This window comes from Acanthisitta chloris, unplaced genomic scaffold, assembly GCF_000695815.1.
Source record: "Acanthisitta chloris isolate BGI_N310 unplaced genomic scaffold, ASM69581v1 scaffold2191, whole genome shotgun sequence".
NCBI lineage: Eukaryota > Metazoa > Chordata > Aves > Passeriformes > Acanthisittidae > Acanthisitta > Acanthisitta chloris.
This window is the reverse complement of record NW_008656276.1, coordinates 1-27,264: the sequence shown is the minus strand read 5'-3', so window position 1 is coordinate 27,264 and position 27,264 is coordinate 1. Positions and strand designations below refer to the sequence as shown.

The 27,264-nt window shown below is 37.0% G+C and overlaps 1 protein-coding gene across 1 annotated transcript; it reads right to left on the bottom strand.

The window, feature by feature from the left end:
* Nucleotides 1-2,289: 2,289 nt before the first annotated feature.
* LOC103811270 (neurexin-1-like) lies at nt 2,290-24,839 on the bottom strand (the record flags this gene model as incomplete). The annotated part of the gene is made up of 4 exons (XM_009084232.1): nt 24,463-24,839; nt 23,748-23,938; nt 7,914-8,087; nt 2,290-2,409 (listed from the first exon to the last, which is right to left on the bottom strand). Coding segments are annotated over exons 1-4 (862 nt in total), but the record flags the coding sequence as incomplete, so codon positions are not given.
* Between the last annotated feature and the right edge of the window lie 2,425 nt (nt 24,840-27,264).

The window sequence follows — 27,264 nt, the reverse complement described above, 5'->3', positions numbered from 1 at the left end:
AATCTCTATGAGATTTTGATGTCCTGAATACTCCATTTGAAGTAAAACAGTATATTCCCATGTGAAGTAAGGCAAGGTCCTGCCTGCTTAGCAATACTGGGGTAGATTTCAGCTTCTGTCAATCAGTGTCGCTCCACACGCAATCTGCAATGGAAACATGCTCAGACACACACACCACTCAGGAAGGTGCCTACATCCTTCCTGAAGGGGATGTGTTTTCAGCAACAAGCAGGTGCTGTTCCAGACCTGTTGCTGAGATAATCTTTCTTCACATGAAGGAAATTCGTCTTACTTCAGTACTGTGAAGTTTAGCCTATGGTGTGCAGCCTATGCAAGTTATTAAAAAAGTAGTAACATTTCATCATTCCTCTTCCCATTATGCTCTTCCCAAACATAGCAGAGAGCAGTCTTGGAGCATCTAGATTACATTGAGGTTACAACATATTTTTCTTCCATTCCGGCATATATAACATTATGCAAAATCTCTCTTACTAGATTTGCTTTTCGGATTTTTGATACCTGAACTAATTTAAGGAGCCAAGATAAGCAGAAACCAAATATATAATATTCACCAGATTCTGCATTCTATTACAAAACACTGAGAATAAATTTATATATCATGTTTGTGATAAAAAAATATTTTAAAGAAGATATATTTAGGAAAAAGTATTTTTAGCAGTCATTTACTAAAGGTACACTATCAGAAATAGTGTATTGCAAAGTATCTCAATTGTGTGCAATGCAGTCCATAATTTTACCATATAAATGAGCCTTCACAAATTGGTAAATATCCTTCTTAAGTTCATCAATTCACCAAATTTACACGTTAGCTGCCACTTGAAGAAATAATTCATAGAACAGTTCAGGTCCAGACATCAGTTACTACCAAGACATTTATAAACAGTTTTTCCTTTGTTAGATGTTACATATGTAACTTCTTATTCATAGCTTTTAGTTACTTTTGAAGCAACTCAAAGATGACACAAGAACAGAAATAACAACTTAAAAGCAAACTAGAAACAAATAATTTTCTCCTGTAGCAGAGAGGGGGCTGAAACCTTTAAAAATATATGTTTAGCAACATGACTAATCACGCACATTGCTGGGAAGTGCAAACTCATATGCATAAAGTAAACCCAAACCATTGCTCAAATTATCAAAAGGTTTTTGATAGCATTTCTACCATTACAGCAACTGCAGAGAAACAGACTGAGAGGAGTCCTTTCCATAGTTTTCAAACTGTGGAACTTTCAAAAGAATAAATAGTTTTCTTTTACATGTATTAAATTTTCTAGCCTTGTGAGAAATACAATTTGAGCCAAAAGCTTTTCGGATGATAATTATTCTGTTATGTTACGGTTTGTCAAAGATGGCACACCTTGTTGTAGAGTGGAAAACCAGAACAAGGCATAAAAATCCAAAATGCTTGACTAGACAATGATACCAACACTTTCTATCATCAGTCATTCATTCAGGTCAATGTATACAAATAGAAATAAAAATGCTTAGCCTTAAAGAAATTCCTACTTCATATGGATATAAAAATGTGCAGCATTTAGATATTACAAATGTGATGAATTAAAAATAGAACTCAGTCGCTCACTTTTATCATTTACCATGGATCATTATGGCTCTTCAATTACTATTCCACCTTCACTTCTGCATAATTCTACTTAGATCAATAAGGTTAGATTGGAATAAAACTAGATTATGACGTTGGTGAATCAGGACCCTTATTTTTGACACATTTAAGCTTTTCCTGAAAGACCAGATGGTTGGTGTATGTTATGCAGTTTTATTCAGATGAAATCTAACAGAACTAAAATACTCAGCATGGTTTTATTATTGGCATGTTTACTGTGTCACCTAAAGAAATCTACAAAGGGAGATAATGAGCCTTGTCAACTGTTTCACAGTAATTACAGCCCTCATGATAGTGCTACAAAATTATAATATGACTTTAGGTAACAAAATGTAAACCATTTTTTCAATCAGAAAAAAATCCCCTTTGTTATATTTATGCAGGTAATGGACTATATCGAACAGGTAACCATCAGTATATTAGACTTGCAATCAAGTATAATAAAGCCAAATTCTGCCAGTGTTTGGTAAGCACATTGTTCAAAAACTTCTCCTGTATATTTTAGCTTTGTTCTTCCCACAAGCCTTACAGATTTTCACAGGGTTTACCAGTTCATTTAAATGTCTAATATTAAAATGATATAAAGCTTCAGGCACTTGCCTTTAAGCTCTCAAGCATTCAGATGGGTATTTTTTTCATGTACTTACGGTCATTGCATAATGGTCCACTAAAGGAGGTCATGCTACAGTCACAACTGAATCCATCCCACTGCTGTAAGCACACGCCCTGGTTTGCACACGAATCCTCTTGGCATGTTGTACTGGGGCCTGATGAGAACATATGAAAAAGAACTTGCACTTTGTCTTCCAAAGAAAGGTATTTCTCACTGGATCACATTAACTAGTTGCCAACATTTCAAATCAAATGAGCAAAGAATTACCAAGTCAAACGCACATAAACTTGCTGATTTTGGAGCAGCATGTAACATTAAAAGGGTGGGTTTGCTTTACTTGTAAGATTGATATATCGAACACAGAAGAATGCACAAACAGAAGCAGAGTTTTTCCAGGTACAGTGGGAATGTTAACTTTGTTGTCAGTTATTTATCTTATGTCAGACCATTAACTGGTTAAATATTTTCTAAAAAACTTTATTATTTCTTCCTATAAATACATTTCAAACAGCAAAGCCAGATACCACAGAAATCAATACTCTGGGATATGAAAGATTGGATAATAAAACAAAACCCAAAGCAAATTAAAAAAATGGAATGAAGCTACACTATTACAATTATTTTAATCCCACAAATTATTTTAAATGATTTAGGTCTGAAATTAGGGGGAGTCTGGGATTCTTTGGCAGGAATGTTGACAAGTACTGATTCACATGCTTCAGGGATCCCATGCAGGTTCCTTTTTAAAAGGGAAATGCAGAAAATCAGACTACGAATGAATTGACATGCCAAAACGTGACATATGCATGAAAAACAAAGCTACTCTATTTCTAGAGATTCATAACTAGACTACTGAAATATAAAGAAATTTCAAAAAGGAATGATCAAAGCACTAAAGCAATCACTATACAAACATATTCAAGACTGAAAGCCTTTATGCAAGCTATGCTGGAAAATGAAGGTTCATGTAGCCCATTGTTTTAGAGGTGTGAAAGACAAAATCTGAAACAAAATAACACACTTGAGTTCTGAAATGTACAGAGCATTTATTGCAGAAGTCCCACTGTGCATTGGGGGTTTCAGTCTTGTTTAATACACACAGGGCTATCTACCTTGCAAATCAGCTTTCATCAATGCAACTTGTCAGCAAAATAAAAAAGCAAAATATAGTAAATGTTAGTAAGCAATATTGAAATGGCAGCAAACACAGAAAAAAAACATTCAGAGTAAAGTGCATGCTGCTGTTAAGAGAGAAAGAAATGCCATATAATGCAAACAATGCTAATAGCCATAAATCTTCAGGCAAGCCAAAATAAGAAAGCAGTAATTTGCCAGTATTTTACTAGAAATATAATGGTTAATTGAGCTGATGACATGTAATGAAAGAAAATTAAAAGTGGGGGTTTTTTTCTTCCTTGGATAGATATAAATGAATTAGCAGAGTAAATGCATCGCTGAATCCTGACTAGCCATTTGTCATGTTCAGATACACTGAATTCAAGAATAATTAGCACCATCATCCTCTGTGGTCTTTTTTTCTAGCCCTTTCTTTGTGGCTGGTGAATGAAGACTGAAATATAGACCGTGAACCACAGTTTACTATGAGCTCACACACATTTCACACTAATTCTTCACACTACAAGGAAAAATTTGGTTCTGGAATCATAAAATTGTCCTGGACTATTTTCGAGGACACACATCAATATCCATTTGAAACTTCCACTGCCAGTCATTGATGACAGGGAAAAACCAGTCCAAAGAGTATATAAATATATATATATATTTAAATCACACCCTAGAGAAAAATCCACACAACCCTTCTTTACATATGGCTTCTTCAAATATCTCAGTCTTGGATTTTATTTTGATTTGCCAGCATTTTAGAAAAATCTGTACCAATATGATTTAAGTCATCTCAATGACCTCTTCTTTTAAGTGAGGCTCTGCTGAAGCACATCTCTGAACCAGGGCCTGAACAGTCACCAGTGTGACTAAGAACGAGGGCAGCATACACTGCATCCGTTTTGGCAAAACTCTGAACTATTCTATTTTCTCCTGTTCAAATAATAATAATACCTATAACTGACTTACTGCAGTAGGCAGGCATAAGATAGCGATTTCCTTTTCTTTGGAGTTTAGAGCCCAGAAGTTTAAACATTTGGGCATTACATCACCCTTTCTTGAGCTGGGGATTATAATGACAGAATCCCATAGCTGACAAGACACATTTTTTTCTCACCAGATTCTGCTACTCGGAAACTTTACAAAGCTGAAGTGAAAATATCTGTAGGTGTTTAAATGTTATATATTCATGGATTTATTTACACTTTAGTTATGCAATGTTGAATTTCCTCATCTTTGCAAAAGTAGAGCAAAAGTCACAAGGACTTAAAAGTACACAGACTGCAGGACCCTGTAGGCACATTAAGAAGTGCATGTCAAAACACAGGTTTAGAAAAAAAATCACAGGTACAATCTTGTTAAAAAACAGGGTATTTTGCTTTTTATGAAGTTGATTCTTCGCACTTTCGGCTTATCTATATTAGTCATTATTCAAGACTAGCTTACATATAGGCATTTCTTTTAATAAAAGTAGGAATTTTATTTTATTTAAAGAACAGAGGACTGTTGAATGCTGGTAAATACTGCAATATTTACCATAACAGGTTAATATTTTCCTATATATATATTGCAGAACTAAGCTCTTTAGTAAAAATACTGTAATACACTCTTCTCAAGCACCCATCTTTTTATTCACAATCAATTTAGATATTCTAAATGATTCAGTTTTCATTGCAGACTTTTTAGACTGGATTTGGTCTCTCCTTTACATTTACCCTATATAAGGGCTTACATGCAATATATAACACAAAAAGCATTATAAAGTCACATATACATTGTTTTACAACAACAAATTTAATATCTTACCACCAAGAATCTTCATGAATGTTAATATGTGAAAATTTTCATATAGTTCACATAGTACACAAAATTATATATAGACATGCATGCACACAGTGCATTTTTCTCCCAAATATCTTAAAACTATGTTTATAGCATACTGTAATTTTGATAATTCTGCTTTATGTTAAGTGTGAAAAAAAATTACAATGGATTTGACTAGAGAAAAACAGTGTTGACACAACCTGGCTCTGGGGTTTGCCGTTAACAATTTGAAGAGCTAGTTAGCATATTTATGTTTCTAGCTGTTAGTTTCTATCTGTTCTAGTCATTGAAAATTTGTCAACAAGGTGAATTCAGCCAAGTGTGAATTCTATTCAGTGCTCAATGATAGAGAACAGAGATACCTACCAGCCTGTGGTTGAAACTTCAAAATGCAAACCTTAAGACTTGCCACCACCAGTCCCATGGTGGGTTTGCAAAAAAGGTTTCATGCATTTATAAGAGTAATGTCAGTGAGAAATAGAAGTATTTTAAGTAAAAAGTCTAAGAGATAAAATTAATTAGCAGTACATTATGGCTTCATAATTTGACAGAAGGGAGAAAAAGAACTTCCACCTTTTATTTTTTTTAAATTTTATTTATATTTTTTTACCAGAAAGCTGAGGAATTCAGTCCTGTAAATCTGAAAAACATCAAATTCAAGTGCCTCACTTCTCAGGACAGATTTTCCAGCAGGCTGATGTCTTATCAAAGAACATATACCAGTAGTCTTTTAGACTGAGAGTGGCAGTGACTAACACTGTTTTGAAATCACTTCTGCTGCTGTATCCTGAGCTCTTTGGACCTGACATCTCAGGAGACTTACAGAGCTTACACACCCCACTGCAGTGTGAGATAGATGCAAAACACTCAGCTCTGTAAGGATGGAGACAGTCCCAGCTGTACACAGCAGCAGAGGTAGGAGAAGCTTGAGGCATACAAAAGTTTTTTAGGAAGCAGCTAAATTCACAAGTGACTTAAATCATATTTTAGGTGGCAGAACACTTGCACATCTGATTCATGATCTGCAGACAAAAGACTGACAGATGGGTTCAACAGGAAGACTTGATGTAGACGAGTGAGATGAAAGAGTTAGCTTGCAAGGTTAAGCAGAAAAGTTGGAAAGGAATATTTCATTCCATGCTATTAAAGATTTCCTTCTATGGGCAGAAGACTTTTGATGAGGCAGTTATCTGGGAGCCAGGCAGCACATCTGGTTTGTCCAATTTGTTGTGTCAGATGATTTTGGCATTGGAAAAAGCGGATCGTCTACCAAAAAGTATAGTAGTTGCATGGCCTTTATTATTTTTGTTGGCAGTTTTATTAAGGTGAGTTGTGCAACTTGTTTAAAAGGTGAATTCACACACTAGGCCCGTGGCAATATTTCTTTGAAGTACATAAAATTCATTTAGGAAATTACATCATTTCTAAAGAAGCTGTGAAATGCATAATGGAATTAAGGCATTCTTTGACTCATTGAAGGGATAGTGCAGTCAAGGAACTTGCTAGCACCGTTCAGAAAGCAGAATCTAATTTTTTCAACTCAGTGACAAACTAATTTATACATATTTTTGCACTACTGATAGAAATACGCAAAATTCACATCTTATTTTTCTGTAGCTTCAGTGTCTATTTCAATAGAACTTATACTACTGACTAAAGGTAGCAGGTAAAGAACAAAAGAGTTCCACCTGTACAAACGTACTGTAGGCACAACAAAAGAGGAAACAGAATTTCTCCACCAGAAAGCTTTATCTTGTGAAGCTTGAGGAAACCCACCCAGCTCTGCTTGGACTTTGTACAGTTTCAATTTGCAAACTTAACAAACTTGATATCAAAATCATCAAGTTTACGACTTGAAAGAAAATTCTAGTGTCATCTACACATTTTTCTGTCTAGAGGAAAAAGGCACTTTGGAGAAGGGAGGACACAAAATTGAACATAGACACAAAATCCAGAATTATGTGAATAAAGTAAATATGTAGGGACAGAAAATGTATTCAAATTATTCCATAAATCATAGTAAAAATAATGTGGGATTAAATGACAGCTGGGAAAATAGCTAGAGATTGACACAAATACACCTCTTTGAATTCTGTCCTCACTTAAATTCCATGATATTCCAGATGAGTCAATAAAGACATAAAAATGTGATATAAGACATATTTGTCTGTTACTGATTTCATATAGAAAGGCTCATGACATTACTAATCTCAGTGGTAAGCAAATATAGAGTAGATATAAGACTGGTCTTAAACAGTTTCATAAATTAGCCTTGAATTAATCAACTCAAAAAGTCTGCTTTAAAAATGGAATTAGTTAGCTAATGTCTCAGCCTTAGCTAATGCCTAAGTGCTATGAAGAAATAAAGAATTTCATTGAAGCTAATTATTCTTGTTTCTATCACTAATTAAAATACATCAGAAGTAAACAAAATACATGCAAAATATCTTGCCACTAAAGAGGTATAGAACCTATGTTATGAAGCCAATTTATGTTCTCAGATAAATCTCTGTGCTGTAGGGCAGGCACATGTTTGTCTCCATAATACTTAAAAAATGCAACCTTTATATAAGAAAAGGTCAAGCAAGATCAATTAGAGCAGGCAAAATATAGAATCTTGGTGTTTGAAGTGTACATATCAACAAAATGCCGCAGGATTTGCATAATACTTTCACTATGATATAAAAAAAAATAAATCAGCATATTTAATACCTTCACATCCTCTTTCTATTTGCCCATTGCAGAAGAGAGCATCCGAGATTAGATCAGGGAGCCGTCCATTCAAGTCAACTGATGCAAGACAGCCTTGGAATCCCTCTTTTGCGTGCACCAGTTTTGGTAAGGACTTAAACATTTCTTTGGCCACTCCTCCAATATACAAATCACCTGATAAGGAGAAATAAATATTAGATACAGACAAGAACCTGTAGAACCTTTGACCTGCTTGATCTTCTGTCCTTTCTGTGCTGAATGACAGGTATCTCAGGAAAACAGTCTTCAAAATAAACATAGAAAATTACAAACACCGATAACACGTATGATTCTTTGGTGTTGCAGGACTATATTTTTTCAAATGCAGTTGTAGCCTTCACATTTGAATGACTAATTACTTAGAAGTACCAGGATATGTTATTTATGCATCAGCATATGTATTCAGGAAACATGTATCTGCTTCACAGAGGAGGATTAAATCACAGAATCTCCATCCAGAAACACATCTAGCACTGATGCATACTGTTCACATACTCAGAGGACCTGACCACAGATCATACCACTGATGGATCCAGCACACTGGGATAAAAGACAACAAGTGAACACTAAGATCCACCAGAAGTCCATTTATCCAGAATCATCCATTCTAAAGTACACCAAGATATAAAGGATTTAGGGACACATAAAAAGAGAAACTTAGGGATACCACTGTTAAGCAGCAAAATGACTAACTGTTCCTACCAAAACTCATACCCTGTGTCAGTCATGTGGGACTGGGGGAGTTAGATGCCTTTAAAATGGCAATAGCACACTTAGCAAACTGAATTTTATTGCCAAAAATAATGCTGATGACAGACACCTGTTATAAACAGCTCTCTCTGATGAACCTCAGGCAACTTACTCAGGACTGAAAAGTAGTGCTTATCTCCTTTCGATTAATGCTTAGCTTTGAGACTTACTTTGAAAGGACATAACTATAATTTTTCTCTTAAACACCAAGGAGAGGATGCATTTTTTTTTTTTTTGTTTTAAATCAATTCAGGCACTGCCTTTCTTTCAATTGTTGGGTGTGTCTCATGGGCAGAACAGTGACCTTTCAGACCAACATAACCTCCTCCTGTAAAGTGTGCCTTAAGTGTCAGAGTGTAGGTTTAACTAGCTGCTTTTCAGACCTGTTGCTGAAGACAAGCTGCAGAAAAGAACCTGACTCTTGCTTGGCCAGAGAAGGGAAGCATGAACAGCCGGAATAGAGACTTGGCTAAAAGAATTCAGTCCTCCTCCTGGCAGACAAGATGTGCTTGATTTCTTCTGTCACAGAAAGAAAGGAATGAAACCATGGCCTCCTACATCTTGCATTACTTAAGTGTCCTGCTGTATTATCCTCATACGCAGAAAAAGCAGTAATCTTTGTCAACTTGGTTGGAGTGCTTACAGACAAGCTCCTTCAGGCACACAGGAACACCTGAGTTTCGGAGAAGCATTGAACTTGTTTGCAGGAAGGTGCTCATGGCAGCACCCAGTGACAAAATTCTTACTCTACCTATGCATTGAATCCTCACTGTTTGCATGTTTTGTCCTAGCATAAGTTTTCCAGAGACTATATGAATATACATTCTAATCGACATTGTGCTTTCTGGTACGTCCCCCAGTCTGGATGATTTTGGAGCCTAGGCCATAGGATGTACCAGAGAGTGTTTCAGCATCACCTCAAATAAAAAATTTATAATTTCCTACGTGTTCGCTGAGCTTTGTAGGCTGGTTTTATAGTGACAGAACTCAGAATGTACTAGCTAACACCACTACCCCATCTGGCTAATTTTAATCTCCCTCTTATCAGTGTAAGATGCATTCACACCTTTTACTGGTTCTCCTGGCATACTTCCTTGTTTGAAAGGGAGTGCAATTTACTGCTGTTTGGAATGGTTTACAGTTTGCCTGCAAGGAAATAGCTTGAAACAAAGAAATGTCTATCAAACTGTGAAAAATTTTTAGTCACTACATACCAGCCCTATACCTCAACTTCATTTGAATTAGCGAAATAGAGATAAAAAGCATAGGAACACACATATTATTAAATATATAAGCAAACCAACCAAAAGTCTTAGCAACATTTATAGCATCATATATTAAGAAACCCCAAGTTTTATCCATTCTATGTAGATAATTTGGAAAATAAGATACTGCTTTCCTCTAGAGCTTTGAGGTACAGTGTAAATCTCAGAAGCATGAGATTAGACATAACAGATTAAAATATGGTGATCCATCTGTTCCCACAAATGGGATCTAATTCATTCACAGCAGAAAGATTTCTGCACTTTTCAATCTGCTGAACTGAAAACAAATTTAAAACTCTTGCCTCATGATAAAGACTCCTCATCTTTTTCTTAGGTGGAAAATCTAGAAAGCAAAAACCTTCCAGGTTTCCTGAAGTTCTGTGCTTTCAGTCATTGTCAGCTCAGAACAGAGAGATGATTCATCTCAACTGATTCCAATAGACTTAAAAGAGTGAAACTCCAGAGAGCAGGACTAAGAAAATCACTTCTATGCTAAAAAGATTAAACTTGATCTATTGTACATGACATGTGCAACGTCATTTTAAACATCCCAACATGTAAACTGTCCAGACAACCATTTTTATTATGTGATTAGTTAAATCTTTAAAACCCCAATCTTTCAGATTGATCCTCTGCTTATTCTGAATATCCAGCTCTCAAACACATTGAGATTCCTATATACAGTCATAGAACAACTATCAGTTATGATTTATGGCTAGTTGAACTCCAGGTCAATGTGCCAACATATAAACTGGACCTCAGAATATTTGCTTCTGAAAATATATACTGGAATACAATTAACTAGGTATTATATGAACTGAAGTGCAATACATTAAGTTGAGTTAAATAAGCTGTAACTCAACAGTTTACTTCAAGTTCCTTACGAGTGTTGATGCTTAGATGATCATTATATGCTGTGACAGATACAATTTTTACAAAGATGTGTTCTGGGTAATATTTAACTTTGTTGATGTTGAAAATAACTTGAGATCTGCTTTTGCACTAGGCAATACACTACACGAATACATATGATATATATTGAGCAGCCATACTGACTATTAGACTTCAGCTTTTATAAAGTATATAAAAGTATTTTTATGACTCTGGGCTAAACCTTTCCCAGGTTTAATATTAAGTGTGGCTTGAGTTTGCTGCTGATGGCATAAAAACACACTTTCTCTCAGAGACAAAATTGGATTACGGGATAGGCTCTGGAATTTAGACTCAGATGTTTATTTTTGTTTTAAAGTGACTCAATTTTTTTTCACTTGATTATTATAATTATCTGCCATCACAATTTTTTGCATAGCTACTTTTATTCAGTTAATCACATGCCGTTTTCATGTACATCTCAATGAAGATGTAGTTTCCTACAAAACTCAGTCCATTAGAAATTCAGACATACAGGATTGCAGAAAATGTTAATTAAAATATTTTATATCGAACATGCATTGGCACAGATACAGAAAAGATACAAGATTGTCCCTGCTTCTACTACAAGAGATGGGAGGAATCAACATAGTATGATACAAATTCTCAGGTTTTCTTTTATTTTCACTTCTTACATAACTACTATCTAAACTAGCTGCAGCCTCAATGCAATACTAATGCTACACTGCTACCACTGAAAATGTGTGACCATCTCAAGAAGGTGTGCACAATGGAAAATGCAATTCTCCTATTTCTTTCTTTCAACAGATGAAGAGTTTTGAAAGTACATATGGAAAGGGACATACTTGTATTCTAGTGCTAACCATAGTTTATGGAACTAAAGTTTAGCTATTACCTTTCATGCACATATTTTCTTCTGACATTTAGTTTGATTTTGAAGTGTATTCCTGAAAAGGTCTCATTTTTTAATAATAATTCTGATTTTCCTTAATTTATAAAGGAAAATAGCCAATTTATCTAAAATACATTAACTGTCATAGGCAAAGTAACAGGTAGTAAAGAAATGGGTGAGGGAATAGAGTGCTCCAGGATTTCCTTCTGATCTCTGGAGAAGCTTCAAATAAAGCAGTTAATTTGAAAGCAGATCTCACAAGTCTTTTCTTAGGTATACTGGGAATCAGTACACAGAGTTACTCCCTTTTTGTTAGAGAGGGAAGATTGTTTCCTTCATTTTTCTGAAGCCAAAAATCAAGTATGCTACAGGTATGTTCTCACCAGCATGTTCATTGCAGGCCAGGGAAATCAACTGGAAGGCAGCACTTTCAGAGCTACAACTGTTCCACATGGCGGTAATGGTACTGGTCAGCACTGACAGAGTTTAGTGGGTTTCATTTACATCTTTTACAGGTACTGCAGATCTTCAATTATTCCAACAGGAGCTTTCCTATTTACACCTATTTATCACTTTTCTGACTTAGAGCTGATTTGTGCTTTTAGAAACCAGTAAATTTAACACAGAAACAAATTGCTAGCTAATAAATGAACCCACGTTCTCAATGTATTCATTACTGGAATCACACACACAGAACACCACACAACAGTGAATCACACACAACTGTTGGTAAAACAAATGCCAAATCCTCCTGTAATAGCTCATCTTTTTTTATCCCAAGCCTCTGCATTTCTTCAAAATAAGAACTTCGCAAATGCTAAACCAAAGAAATGTAAAATAAAAACTGAAGATGCTGTTTTATTTATTCTTTTCTGAGTAACTACCAGAAGTAACTTATTATTTGGCACTCCTGACATTCCTGACAGGTCATTTCACAGACTTTCCTCCTTTCCTGATTCATGTCTACACCTGAGAATTCTCACATGATACATGCTGGCAGGCAAAAACTATTAATTTAATTTAACAGCAACCACTGTCTTCAAACATTAATAAAGACAGAATTATTATCCATGTGTTTATAATGGTAACAGCAATGTGAGAACACTGCTTAGGTGTAACAGATGCACTTGACTCCTTAAGCAAACCAGCAGCAGTTTGGTACAGGATCTGAAGTAGGTAAATGCTTGAGCTGTAGCCAAAAACTCCTCTAGGAAACCCACAAAGGAAGAGAGTGATCTTGAGTGAGCATTGATGCATATGAGCTTGCAACACTGACTGTGTGACTAACACATGGATAGCAAGCAGCTTTTCCAAGACTCATTTATCAAGGAACAAATGAAGTTGTAGGTACAAGGAGTCTCATATATACCTTTCCCATTGAAATTTGACTATGAGCCAACCACTTTATAGCATAAATACAACAGCCTAAGTGAGCCTTCTCTGAGCTCTCCCTGCTAGGCAGCCTGGCTGTGTAGTGGTGATTTACCTTTGATCCAGGATGCCTCTCAAGGTTGTTCCTCAAGGCATAGAGACCTATTTATGAATGACAGATCTTTGGATAAGTCCAAACTAAGTTCTCTCTAAATTGCAACTTGACTGTACACCAGCAACTCTCCCCTTGAGTTGGGACACCTCCTGAGGTTTCAGATGGCTTACCTGAGACTGAGCAACCTTTCCTTATCCAAGGCAGAGAGCCCCTCTATTCCCAATAGATCCTCGTAAGCTGCTGATTAGTTATATGCTAAATTAGTACTCATAAAAGAAAATATAGTTAATTCCTTTAGGTATAAACCTTTTCCAAGTCTGAGACCAAGATTGGACCTAGCTGCACGTAAGCTCCATCAGGAGTTTAGATTGCAAGGGAGCTCACACTGAACCTTGCAACAAAATGGGAGGACCTCCCTTACCCTGTTGCATCTTTTGTCTGGGTAAATAATTCTAAATTGCTTCTAACTTAATTTTCCTTTGTATGCTTCATTCATGTAATAAGTAATAGAGTGAACCTTGTCATCGAACTTTCTTAAGTTTTCATAAATTTATATTTAAACCATTTTTGCTGCCACCTTTTATGGTGATTCTCTAAGCAACCCTAGACCACTCATTTCTGGCAAACTAGTGTAGTCCACAGGAATCTAAATCAGGATTTGTGACATCAGGGAACAAGTAGTTTAACCACTATATAGTTTTTTACTCTCCAAAAATTGTGTGTTTTATGTACATATCTGGTGTTCATTTCTTGAACACCTCTCTTGACAAGAAATGGACACCATTCATTCAAATATGGTTCCAAGTTTGAATTAAAAAAAAAAAAAGAGGAGGAAACAGTGAAAGGAATTGTGGCTTGGCTTCTCCTAACTTTTTTCATTATCTTAATAAAAATAATATCCCTGGACATACTGATGCCTGAACAAAGGCATCTTCAAATCCACCATTCTCTCCAAAAGCAGATATTCTCTTCATTCACCTCTTGTGCTTCTGGTTTTAACTGTACTTTCATCTATTCTCTTAATTTCTCTTTCATTTTGAAATAAGTTTCCTTGTCTAGTTTCTAATGTCACAATGTAGTAAATCACTACTATGTTTAGGAATGAGATTGCTTCTGCAGCATACTAGAGTAGTGTTACTCCCCAAGAAAGAGATGGATAGCCCTGGCATACCATGGTGAGTTCTGAAAACACAACAAGCATCTCCACAGTTCCTTTATATGACATATGAAAATACAAAGGAACATCTGGCTGTGGTGAAGCCAAGGTGTCAGGCACACTTTTTCTCCAAATACATTCTTTTGAAATGATCAAGCATATAACAGCTTCTTCCCTCAGGCAGGCAAAGAGGAACAAGGACTGAAAAGACTGAGAAATACCATAGGGAAAGTCTCGAAAGAAAAAAGTGCTCACTTAATTCAAGTCCTTCCTAAAACAGATGATTTGCTGTTACAAGATCAATAGAAATCACTTTGTGGTATCTTAATAGTCGCTCAACGAAGTACCAGGTGGAACTCATTATAAGACAACTCACAAAATCCCAGCTCATGGTATTTTTGGGGCATCTGAAATGTGAAAATAAATTATTCTCACACAAGCTGAATATGCAGTAACTCAAACAAAACAGACAACATCCTGATCTTGAATCAAGGGATATTGTCTCAAATGAAAATGTCATGTAGGCATGATATGCCTTTGACACTCAATGAAATATAGAAGTCTACTTGTCCTTGATGGCCTTCTCTCCTCTCCAATGTACAAAAACACGTATCTTTTGCACATTAACTTTGTGCAACCAGCAAAGCAGAGCAGTGACTTTTCTTTCAGATGTGTGGTTTCAACACTCTAGAAAAGGAATTGGGCCTGAATAGTGAATGAGAGCCTCTCCCCACTTCCATCATTCATAACTAAACATTTTATTGCTGGTTAGCTAACTAATTTGTTAGTTATTATTAACTAATATTTAGTTAACTAAACTTTGTGTTCTATATGAAAAAAAGGTATTTGACCCTTCAAAAATGTGGATGAAATACAATTGGTCTTTTTTCCAATAAAACTAGAAGCCTGCTGTGATCATAGCCTGTAATAAACTAATTAATAAACTGAAGGGCAGTTGACAAAGACTTAAATGATGCATCCACACAGCTTCTGCAGTACATACGCTCCAGCATATGGCTTTACAAATCTCCCTTTCCAGTAGAGATTGTGCACTTTGCTGTGCATTCACAGGCCTGTTTGGTGCTAGAGCAAAGCATGACTGATTTTTGTCTACCACTTGCAAGGGCACTTCAGGGAAGACATGAAAATGTAAACTTTGTGTGTTATGTCCACTTACTCACTTCAAAGAGTCCATTCTGTAGCTTCAGTATTGATTTGTGGTTGATGCCTTTTGGTTTTGACGTGATTTTTTAAAAAGAAAAATAGGCTTTTCAAATATTTTTCCTGTTGGAGTGATGAATTCTATCACTTATAGACCCTCTCTCACCTAAGAAGGGAAAGGGCAGCTAGTTTACTTGTCTAGGTTCTACTGAGTTATTTGTCTTTTCAAATACTTCAGGCAAGAGGCTGTTGTAGGATGTGACAGGTGGTGGCTTTCATCTTTCACATTCCCTGTACTGATAACCAAGCAAGGCAAAATGTTTGCAGAAAAATGAAAAAAAAAAAGAATTTATGGGTTAGCAAGTCACTCTTTTGGGAAGGAATATAGAAACTGATCTTTTCACCCCAATTCTACACTGCTTTCAGTATCTTGCCTGAATACCCCATTAAAGGCATTCAAAAAAAAGAAATCACCAGCACTGAAATGCTGACATTGTGGGTTTTCTTTTGACGTTCTTATTGGCACATAGTACCTATTGTAGTTATTTGTCAAGAGAATTTAACTTTGAAGATATTTCTTCCCTTGGCTGATACTGTTCGCTTTACAATTTCATTGTAGCACCGCACCATAGTCCACACTGACAGAAAAAAAGGCAGTAAGAATTATAAGAGGTACCAGAGAGAATTTACAGTTGATGGGTGCATCAGGAAGAGCAGCTTATCGTTTTCTCTTGACACCAATTTCGATGGCAGTCCACACTGGAGATATAGCTGCTGCTCTACTTTTCTCCAGGTATCCTGATTCCATCACACTACTCATAACCATACTACTCTCATAACTGTATTGAAGATTTTTCACACCTGTACAAATGTCCTTCTGTCTAGAAACTTTTTCTCATGCTATTGCTCTGCAGCTCACTGTTTTACATCTCAGCTCTGCTGGATGTGCTCTCCACTTCTGCATGCACAGCTTGGTGCTTGGTTTTCATTCCTATTACACTTTTTGACTCTATTCAGAACTGTTCAATGGTTATGCAAATATGCCTAAGTTTCACAAGCAAGTAAAGCCGTGTGATAGGAAGTGTGTGTGTGTGTGTGTATGTGAGAGAAACAGCAACAACAGAAGAATGTCCTTAGCAGCTAAGTTTTCAATAGAGAAAAATAGATATGCAAGAGGTAAGTGCTCATATCTGAACATACCCCTGGATTTCTCCAGGTTAAAATTTCCCCAGGAATCCTATTTTCAAATAACATCTATTCTCAAACAAGAAACAGTTACACAGAAACATTTAACATTTTCTTGACAATCAAAATCCTCAAGATTCCCAGCTGCTTTATTTCTCTTTACTTCTTTTTATCCTCCTAATGACTAGATGGAAAGTACTGGCATTGAAAAAGATTAAACAGATGCAAACCCAGAGCAGTCTGCTTGTCCAATGGACTGTGAGAAAAGTTGGTGATGCATGTTAAATGGTAAATAATAAAATCTAATTGCCACGTAAGTTTGCGTGGCAATCCATCTCCCACACAATCAATGCTAGGCCAATTACTCTGTATGAGGGGAATGGTTGTGGTGGAGAGGTGAGACATTCAAGCACATCAAATGTCCTTCATTTCTTTCCTATTCTGACCACTTTATACATTGTATACACCTGAAAAATAGACAAAGTCTACTGAAGCTGGTATTTGCATGGCATAATATGCTCAGATTTCCCTTCCTTCTGATATCATTTATTCACTGTCTGCTTTAATAGCCAACACATGCTTTAAGCAGAGGTTGTTTTCAAAACAGTGAGGAATTCCTCTTTCCAACAGACATACTAGACCGGAGATCATACTAGACTGGAGATCATCTACAAAATTCTTCCTTTAGCTAGTAATTCAGGCATGAACTCCACATAACTCCACATAAAGCTACGAAAAAGCTGAGATGTTAAATGCTCTTATTTTGAATGTATGTTTCCAGGGGTAACGTTTTATATGATATTACTTGAGATCAAGACAATCACCTCCAGACTCTAAGGATATTCCATGAATTTGCCCTTTTGCAAAAAGGACTGCTCAGTTAGAATACCAAGACTGATGAGGGTGGTGCTCTTGTGCCCACAGCAGCATATTTTGAAAACAAGTTCAGGATGTGCTTCTTTGCTGGGGGAGTGCTAAGATCCAGTGCAATGGATTTACACTAGATATCCAGATTTTTTGTTAAGTTTTAAGAGCATACGTATGTCCTGTGTTATCCTTAGAATAACTTCTATTGGGTAGTCCAGAAAGGCTTGAATGAAATTCCACAGTCATCAATGAAAATAACTTGCAGGCCAAACAGATGTAAGAATGTAGGCAAATGTGCCCATTCTGAGAAGAACAGGGGAGAAGAAGCAGAAAGCAAAAACTTTTCTCACCATGGAGTCATCTGAAACGCTAGATATTAGAAAAAGGTTCTTGATTCAGAGGATGGTTGGGCACTGGAACAGGCTCTTCAGAGAAGTGGTCACAGCACCAAGCCTCACAGAATTCAAGAAGCATTTGAACAATGCTCTAAGGCACATGGTGTGATTCTCGGGGATGTCCTGTGCAGGGCCAGGAGCTGGACTTGATCCTCATGGGCCCCTTCCAACTATGAATATTCTGTCATTCTGTGAGAGACTACTGCAGTGTTGTTGACTTCAGATATACTATCTTCTTTCATTTTATTTAATCTAGATCTACTGAGGTAGACTTCCAGGTTTTTCCCCCACCTCATAATTTTGGCAATTTGGATACAATTTCTGAAGTCTTAGCACTGCCAAAGTTATTTTCACAGCCTGGTACACAGCATTGCTGTTTAGAAGCAGCATGTGACAAGTTGCGAATTCCCATTAGACCAGGTTGTCCAATCACCTATTTTTAATCTACCCTATAACTTTGCTACACGGGAAATCTCAAAGAACTTGGTTTTCAGGCACTTGTTTTTCCTTCTGTACAGAGGCTGCTTTCCTGTGCTATCAGGAAGACAACAGCTGCATTTGCCATTATCTACCCCAACAGGTCACAAGGGGAAGATCTATTTGCTGTTGACAGTATTTGGAACTCTGCATTTGGAACACAACATTATTTCTGCATGAAGAGTTCACAGCCCACTGGCAAGGTCATTACAATTAGCTCATGCATGATTATTTGAGAAATTTGAGCATTAATACTCATTTGTTTTTACAAATTTGTGGTTTTATATAAAATACTTTTTTGTCCTTCCTAAAGCTTTGTTTCTCTGCTAATAGAAATATGAAAGATCACTGCCATTGATAGAGACCTTGCAGTATAAAAAAAACCCCAAATAATGAAGCAACAGTAATAATGGACTCAATATAAAACAATGGGGAGAAATATTACATGAAACTGAAACAATTTCAACTTTCATTGCTGAAATAGGAAATCTTTATGATCAAGACTAATTTAGCTTAGCATGAATAACCTACTCTGACAGGCAAATGAAATATCAATAGATTAAGGGACTATTACAAATCATCAATGAATATGCCTGGCTAGTACATCTACTGACAATTTAGTTAATTGCATTAAAAGTTTACAAGAACGAATTAATTGCTGAGCAAATCCTTATGTACATGGAAGAAGTATGATTTCATGCATTTGTAAGACCACTGAGGTGATATCATAAATAATATGACTACTTTTGGATGCTTCAGACTAGTCTGTTTTCACATTATTGGAGAAAACAGCAAATGAAAAAGCAAATGTATATAGCAACAGCAGCCCTATCTCACAAAGGCATAGAGGAAGCCAGGGACCAGTGTGGAGCTACAGAAATAAAACAGATAGATTTTTAATCCATGGAGGTTGATTCTGATGTGTGCTCTACTATGAACAGTAATTTTTGAGGATACAGTGATATAACAGCACAGGAATAACATATGACTTACAATGAACTCTCAAAACCTACTGTCTAACAATTTAAAGCCATCACCTCTTGACCTGTCACTACACACCCTTGTAAAAAGTCCCTCTCCATCTTTCTTACAGGTTCCTGTCAGGTACCGGAAAGCCACCATTAGGTCATCCCTAAGCAAGCTGTCTCTTTTCCAGGCCAAACAACCCCAATTCTCTCAGCCTTTCCTCATAGGAGAGGTGCACCAGTCCTCAAATCATCTTGGTGTCCCTCCTTTGGACCCACTCCAACAGGCCAATGTCCTTCCTATGCTGGGGACCCCAGTGCTGGATGCAGTACTCCAGATGTGGTCTCACCAGAGTGGAGTAGAGGGGCAGACCCTCTTGCTGGCCATGCTGCTTTTGATGTGGCTCAGCATATAACTGGCTTTCTTTCTGGCTCATGTCCGACCTCTCATCCAGCAGCACCCCCAAGTCCTTCTCAGCAGGGCTGCTCTTGACCTGTTGGCCCCCTCAGATCTATTGAAACTGAGGGTTGACCTGACCTAGGTCCAGCACTTTGCACTTGGCCTTGTTGAACCTTGTGAGTTTCCCATGGGCATACTTCTTGTGCTGGTCCAGGTCCTTCTGGATGGTATCCTGTCCTTCAGGTGTGTCAGCTGCACAACTCAGCTTGGTGTCATCAGTACATTTGCTGTGGGTGCACTCAGTCCCACTGTCTATGACACTGATAAAAATATTAAATAACAGTACTGGTCTTAATATGGACCCCTGAGGGACACCACATGTCACCAATGTTCATTCAGACACTGAGCCGTTGATCACCACCCTGCGAATGTGATTGTCCAACCAATTCCTTATCCACCGAACAGTCCACCCATCATATCCCTACCTCTCCAATTTAGAGAGAAGGATTTCGTGGGGGACCATGTCAAAGGCCTTACAGAAGCTCAGATAAGTGACATCTGTAGTCCTTCCCTGGTCCACTGTATGTAGTCAGTCCAGATGTAGTCACTCCATCACAGAAGGCTACTAGGTTCACCAGTCAAATTCCACTTTCAGTTGCATTTCTGTGCCCCAACTCAGAAACCTCAAACCATCAGAGCACAGAATCAAGTGAAGCAAGCAAGAATTCCCTTCCACCCAGCTATTTTGGCCTCTGAAGGTCTTGAATTGCAATGATGCTAACCACCTGAGCTAAACTGAAAACAGGACAGGGAAATCTGCTCATGAAATACACGAAAGGAAATTTGCTGTGTAACTGACTGTTGGCAGGCTTGAGCTGCATTGCCTTTGCTGTTAAGACTCATTTATCTTTATGGGTTATCTGCTAGGACTGCACCGGAGTACACTTTGCTAATTTTCTCTGCTAGGAAAAATAACACAGTTCTTGGAATTCAAACAGAATTATTTTCACTCATTTATTTGTCTCCAATTTATAATGTACCCATCGAATTACAGCAATAATTATGCTGGAGAATAAGTGTTTCCACAGGTACCCACTGAAATTGTATCAGGGGTTATGCAGGGAACCCATGTCTGGAATAATGAATTTTCTGTGTTATATAGCCAAATCCTACACTCTAAAGGAAACATATATTGGAAATTCTCTCCAATACTTTTATGGCAGCTGTCTGCTTTCCCAGACAATTGCCACGCTGTGCAGGCTCTACAACACAATCTGTGCCTTATCTTCATACTGAACTCTGTGTGTGTTTGCAAAAAAACCCTACATATATGGGATTTATCTTTCCAGGATTAGCTTGGATTTCAGCACTGGAAAGCTGGTAACTCTACAATTACTCAGAAAGTGTGCAGATCCTATATTATCTGTACACATTTATGTTTTACCTAATGATAACTCTGGTTAAGCAGAACTATTGACACCAGTAGCAGGCAGTGTAATTTTGAATTTGCTTTGTTGCTAAGGCTAAAATAATACAGGACAATGAAATAAACCTAATTACAAGTAGCAGGAAAGTGTATGTAGTGTTTATAGTATAATAGAAATATGTCATTGTAAGAAACACTGACATAAAACAGAAAAGAACAAACTACAGGAAGGCATTTCAACTGAATACAAAGGAAGGAAAAACAGTAATAAAGGTGCTTTTTTCCCTCAATTTTAGCCTGCTGGCCAAAATGTGTCTGTTTGAACTCCCCTCAAAATCCAATGAAAATTCTTATGATGTATGCTGAACCATATTTAAGGGATGCTGTCTGAGCAAAATATATTTGAATTCATTAAAAAATAAAACGAAGCATACTAGTATAAGAAGACAGACCTGTGTATGCTAGACCAGTTTGAGAGAGATGCTTGCTATATATTACTGCATTGAATATGTCAAGCTTGTTATTCTTTCTCTATCCACATTCCCTGGGTGGTGAATTACAAAAAATCAGCATCTAATGTAATTCACCTTCATTGCTTCAAATCTCACTATGTTTTTTCATGCTCTTCAGCTTTGTTGGTTGGGTTTATTTTTTTTTTTTTTCCAAAGGAATTCAAGGTTAGAAAATGCACCAGCTACGGATACAGTTCTGCTTCAAAAGGGTAAGGCCAAAGCAGAATTTTCAAAGTGCAGAAAACAAAGGAATGCTGGATTGCACAGGCTGTCCTCGCTCGTGAGCTTTCCCTGGGACTGCACTGAGATCTATGAGATCACAGCGCCCTCTAGTGTCTCCTGTAAGCACCTGGCGCAAACTTCTATTTTTCGTCTCTTAAATAGGGCAACAGACCAACATACCACATTCGGCTTGGAAAACATGTAGAATAAAACGATTTTGTTAACTTAATTATCAGTCCGTAACAGGATTAGTTTTCTTATCCATGTCTAATTTATATTACCCAAACATATTAAATACATATACATATGCATAAGTGGTACTTGCCATCGTAAAAAAAAAAAGTGGAATAAGGTGGATGTTTTCTCTACAGCCTCAAAAAAAATGTTGAAATATTACACTGTCTCCATAAACATAGATGATATTTAACAGAATGCAAAAATGCGACATAACATGGCACAAATTTCAAGTGCAATTTTAGGAATGGAGCATGAGCCATCCAAAATGGTTTATCAGAAACACTAGGTTTATAAATTAAAGAATCCCATATTGAAGATTATGAAACATCAAGATACTGTTTTCACAGTCTTTCTTACAAGCTTAATAGCAATTTAAAGTGAGGCAAACATGTAAAATATCACAAAATCCAGAATAATTACTAAGGTCAGCTCATTATCTGTGACTCAGAGGTAGTTAAAAGAAAATCCAGCAAGGAATAAGCTCTTGATGGAATATTAATATCTACTTTGAACATCCTAGCTTTTGAAATATTGTATTTCTTTAACTGTTATGAAATTTTGGGTTTTCTACCAAGAACTTATATAAAGAATATCAAAATACACAATAGTTTTTCACATGACCAGAACGTATATTCTTATGTCTGATTAGATAGTCAGTATTTTAAAAGTATACGTATATATCCTTTCAAAAAGATATCTTCCTCTGATGCAAGTTAGCTTTTTAGAAACCCATCCTTATAACTGATTACTATCACTTATTTTAAAACCTACATGCATCAGTTTGGGTTATAGAAATGGTTCTTAAGAATCTACCTGGATCTATAACATGTAGGTTTAGGCCTATAAAACAAAGTTTATGCCACCTGCGAATGAAATTACAACTCATTACATATCTAGGTCAGTATGTTTGTGACTGCAAGTAGTATTTACAACTGATTTGGAGGACTGCCACGTAAGATCACTTTACTTACAAGACAGTTTATGGCATCAAACCATTTTCCCAGCCTAAGGTAGGTTTTTATGTAGAATGTTGAACAGTGAGGGACAGGTCAAAGTGTTCCCCAATTCTCTAACATAAAGATCATGAGTACTGGCAAGGTCTCTGCAGTCATAATGTAAAGCCTGGGCTGTGATCTTCACTTGCCACTTATATAACTTATGCTCTTGTTAAAAATCAAGATTTTTACACAGACGCTGTAGGAGTCCTCTAGTTCTCCAATTACCTTTTGGTTTATATGGACCACTCTCTGTTTTTACCATTTCCTACTTATTTTTTTTCCCCATGGTTTTTCCACACATTTAAAGTTGCACCTACATGTGCAGAACTACTACTAACTGGCATTGTCAGTTTAAGATGGTATTATCTCTTGTGATCATATTAATTAGTATAAAAGAACAGGTTTCATATGGTATTATAAAGTTATACTGTACTTTACATACATGATTTATTCAGGTTATCACTCTGTAATGACCCTCACTGGAGATTATATAGGAATTACTGTACTTACTTTTGAGATCTAAATTCCTGGCTCCTGCTGTGCTCTGTGTTGTGATTTTAGTGTCAATCTTTACAGTGTGGAGATTGTTGGTATCCCTTGATATCATCACATTATGCCACTGGTTGTCATTCAGAGGTTTATTAGAACTTCCTTTGATGAGATTTGCACCATTTCCCAAGTCAAACACATAATGTAAATACCTGGGGAAAAAAAATTGGAAAAGTTTCCTTTTTCTTTATATAGCACGGGGCACTAATTAATATGTCTAATATTTGCTATTTGCTTGTACTCCTCAGTAGTGCTGGTAAAACCAGAAGACAACAATGAATGCCACATGGGGAAGCAACCTTCATTCAGAGGAATTGCTACTCATTTAGATGAGCTGAGATGCAGTCCTAAGTTTCTGAAAAGTAATGAGCACTCCATGTACCAACACACGCATACATACGTAGAGAGAGAACAAGAGGATGGCTACAAACTAGTACTTCTTTGTGGTAAACACGAGAGAAGTTATACCTATTATTTACTTTCATATATTTCAGGCATCTAGCATCATCTGAAAGAAAGAGTCACAATAAAGCATATGAATTTTAACATGAAGAAACATTTATCAATCATATATATCCAGTTGGATAAAGATATGTATCCTAAACTTTTCCTTGTATTTCTCCTGTATATACATTTTGAATAGACTGGTTTTGCCATCATGCTAATCCATACATACCCTTTTACTAATTCAACCACAATGAAATCATTTCCATCGCCACTGTTATAAAGTATCAATCCATCCAGGGAGGTGGTTTTGAACTGGAAAAAAAGGTGCATAGATGTATATGCTTGTAGCGTGGCCAGTGCAACATAACTTGCTTTTGTTTTAAAGGTTACAGGGTCTGCTATGATGTTCCTGAACCCAAATCTTGCATTTAGCTCACAATAATCGATGTCTCCATTTTTACATAAGTCAATGTATGCCATGCCATTAAATGTGAGACTCTGTAGATGGCCAATAAAATTAGAAGGCACGGAAGACAGGTAGCGCCGTTCTGTTATTATTCCTGTCTCTATGTTGTGGAATTCCAGTCGTGTGTGATCACCAGCCATTTGACCTTTAAACAGCAACAAGAAAACATATGTTAGCATCTGAAATGGGTGGTTAAAAAGCACATCATGTGATCAAGTATCTACATTAATATCAGACTTTTCAGAATGTGCAAGGCCAATTCTTGGCTCCAAATGGAATTCTTCTAAATTCATCTAAATTTCTGGTAAATCCGGAGTCTTTCCACTGACTTCAGTATGTCTGGATATGGCCAACAGAAAGACTTCTAAACCGAAACACAATACCACAGTATATCAAACTGCCAACAAAATCCCTCACTTCGGTTACACTTAACCACACATGGGTTATTGTATGCAAGTGAAATTACTTAACATGAAGACCACAAAGGCCAATCTCAGAGCTAAAACAACGTCACAGTTTTACGGAAGAGACACAACGGTCTGAGGGATATTATTCCATATTTCGCTTAAAAGTGCTTGATTGGACTAGAGGTAGGAAGGATTCCTGTTTCGGCTGTCTTAGGTACATTAATGTTGGTCCTGCTGCAAAACTCTGTGCCACAAGGGTGGGCAGTTGTTCAAAAGCAAGTAGCTTGGTACCATGGGGATAAACATGGGAGAAGGGGCAGGGCCCAAGAGATGGTCAAAGCAGAAAGTCTGCAGCAAGGGTGTACGCCAGCATCTTATAATCCTGAGAATAACAAGGGATTTGCTTACATTAGAAAAGTGGCCAGAAGCAAGCCCCACAGCTACCTTTGAGTCTTTCTTTGTGATGCAAGGAATACAGCACAGCAAAAAGCCTGAAATTTGCTGACTGTATAGCGAATCTGAAGGAAAGGATCAACAGTGCCAGAGTACACTGCGTACAGGTCAGGTAAGTTTTTTAAGCTAGCTATGAAATACCTTACCCAGCACATCAAAATTGTGTCTACTGAAAAGTTTTCTTTACTGACAGAACTTAGATTTTTTTTTCCACGCTTATTTTAAAGAAGTAGGGCAGTGTTATCACAAGGCTGATTCATGGTCACATTGTGTGGGTATGGTGACAAAACAGCGTTTTATTACTGATCAATTTCCCTACTTAATGTACCTTTTGCAAACTATGGCCTAGATTTCACAGTTCCTTAGCTGTTTCATGTCTCTCATTGAGTACAGAGAACATGAGGAGCAGAGCTAGCCAAGCTGGAATAAATACTAGCATAAAACTGCTCTGTAACACAAGTTCCCACAGTGGCAGTGCAAAGCTGGTGACAAGTTCCCTCTGTCCTTCCCTAAACACAGTATTCCAAGAGGAGAGTGTGAGCTCCTGCTCAGGCTGGACATGTTTAGCAGTGGTGCAGAAAGCCTGGAGGCAGGTTTACACAGCTGTACCTTCATAGGTTTCATAAGCAAGTGTCTGTTCTCATGTGTGTGAACAGGGAAAAGACAAGGGCAAGATAAATGTAGTTACTTGGGCTTTGCCCAGGGAGATGGATTCACAACAGGTTAAGTCACAGCACCGAGATACAAGTACCTGTACTTCACCTGCATCGGTGAAGTTCCAGTTAAAATAGCTCTGCAAGTTTTAGCACCAATCAGACCACACACATAAAAATTGCTCTAATAATTTATGACAAATATTTACAAGCAGCTTATTTAGCTTCAGGATGAGTTCTATATGAGAAGTTACTCTGTTGATGTCACTGAACACGTGCAGCAGCTGGCATCTGCACTCATATGGCTGAGCACTGCAAGAGGCACTTTAATCCCCAAGGACAGCCTTCTTGATGTTCTTGTTTATAAACATCAGCCCCAAAGATACTACTTCCTCTGATGTAATAAGCAAAAGTGGGTTCTTTCTTGCACTAAAGAGTCAGGGAGCTGTCTTAAAAATTCCAAGTCTGTAACTTTCTGCAAGGCCAAGAGCTGTATATTGAATCATAGCCAAAAAGCTGAAGATCATGTTTGAGAGGAACATTATGTATTCCAGTCATATATCACTTCAGATGGCACTGTATAAATGTCAAAGGCTAAGCTTTGGCCTGTAGCACAGTATCCCCACTACATTAAATGTATTTCTTTCTTGAGAAGAGTAATAAAAAAGTTCCAGAATCTGGGCTCACATCCCAAATCTCCCTCTAACATTTCAGTTCTTCAAACACACTAACACGACTTGAGACTTCACATAATGCTCCATGGGATTAGAAAATACAGTGGTGAAGGAAAAGAGAGAGTGTGCAACTTGTGTTTACAAGGTTGGGGTTTTTTGGGTTTTGTCTGGGGTTGTTGGTGGCTTTTTTTAGGTTTTGGTGTGGTTTTTTTTTTTTATTTGTCATGTACAAAATGTGTTAGCTGTTGCAATGCTATGGGACATCATATAAAAGGCAAAGTAAATGTCTGCTCATGACCATAAGCTGGGTCTCTGTTCTGTTATCCAGCTTGAAATTGAAATTTTTATCTTCTGTGCTCCCTATATATTATAATAATA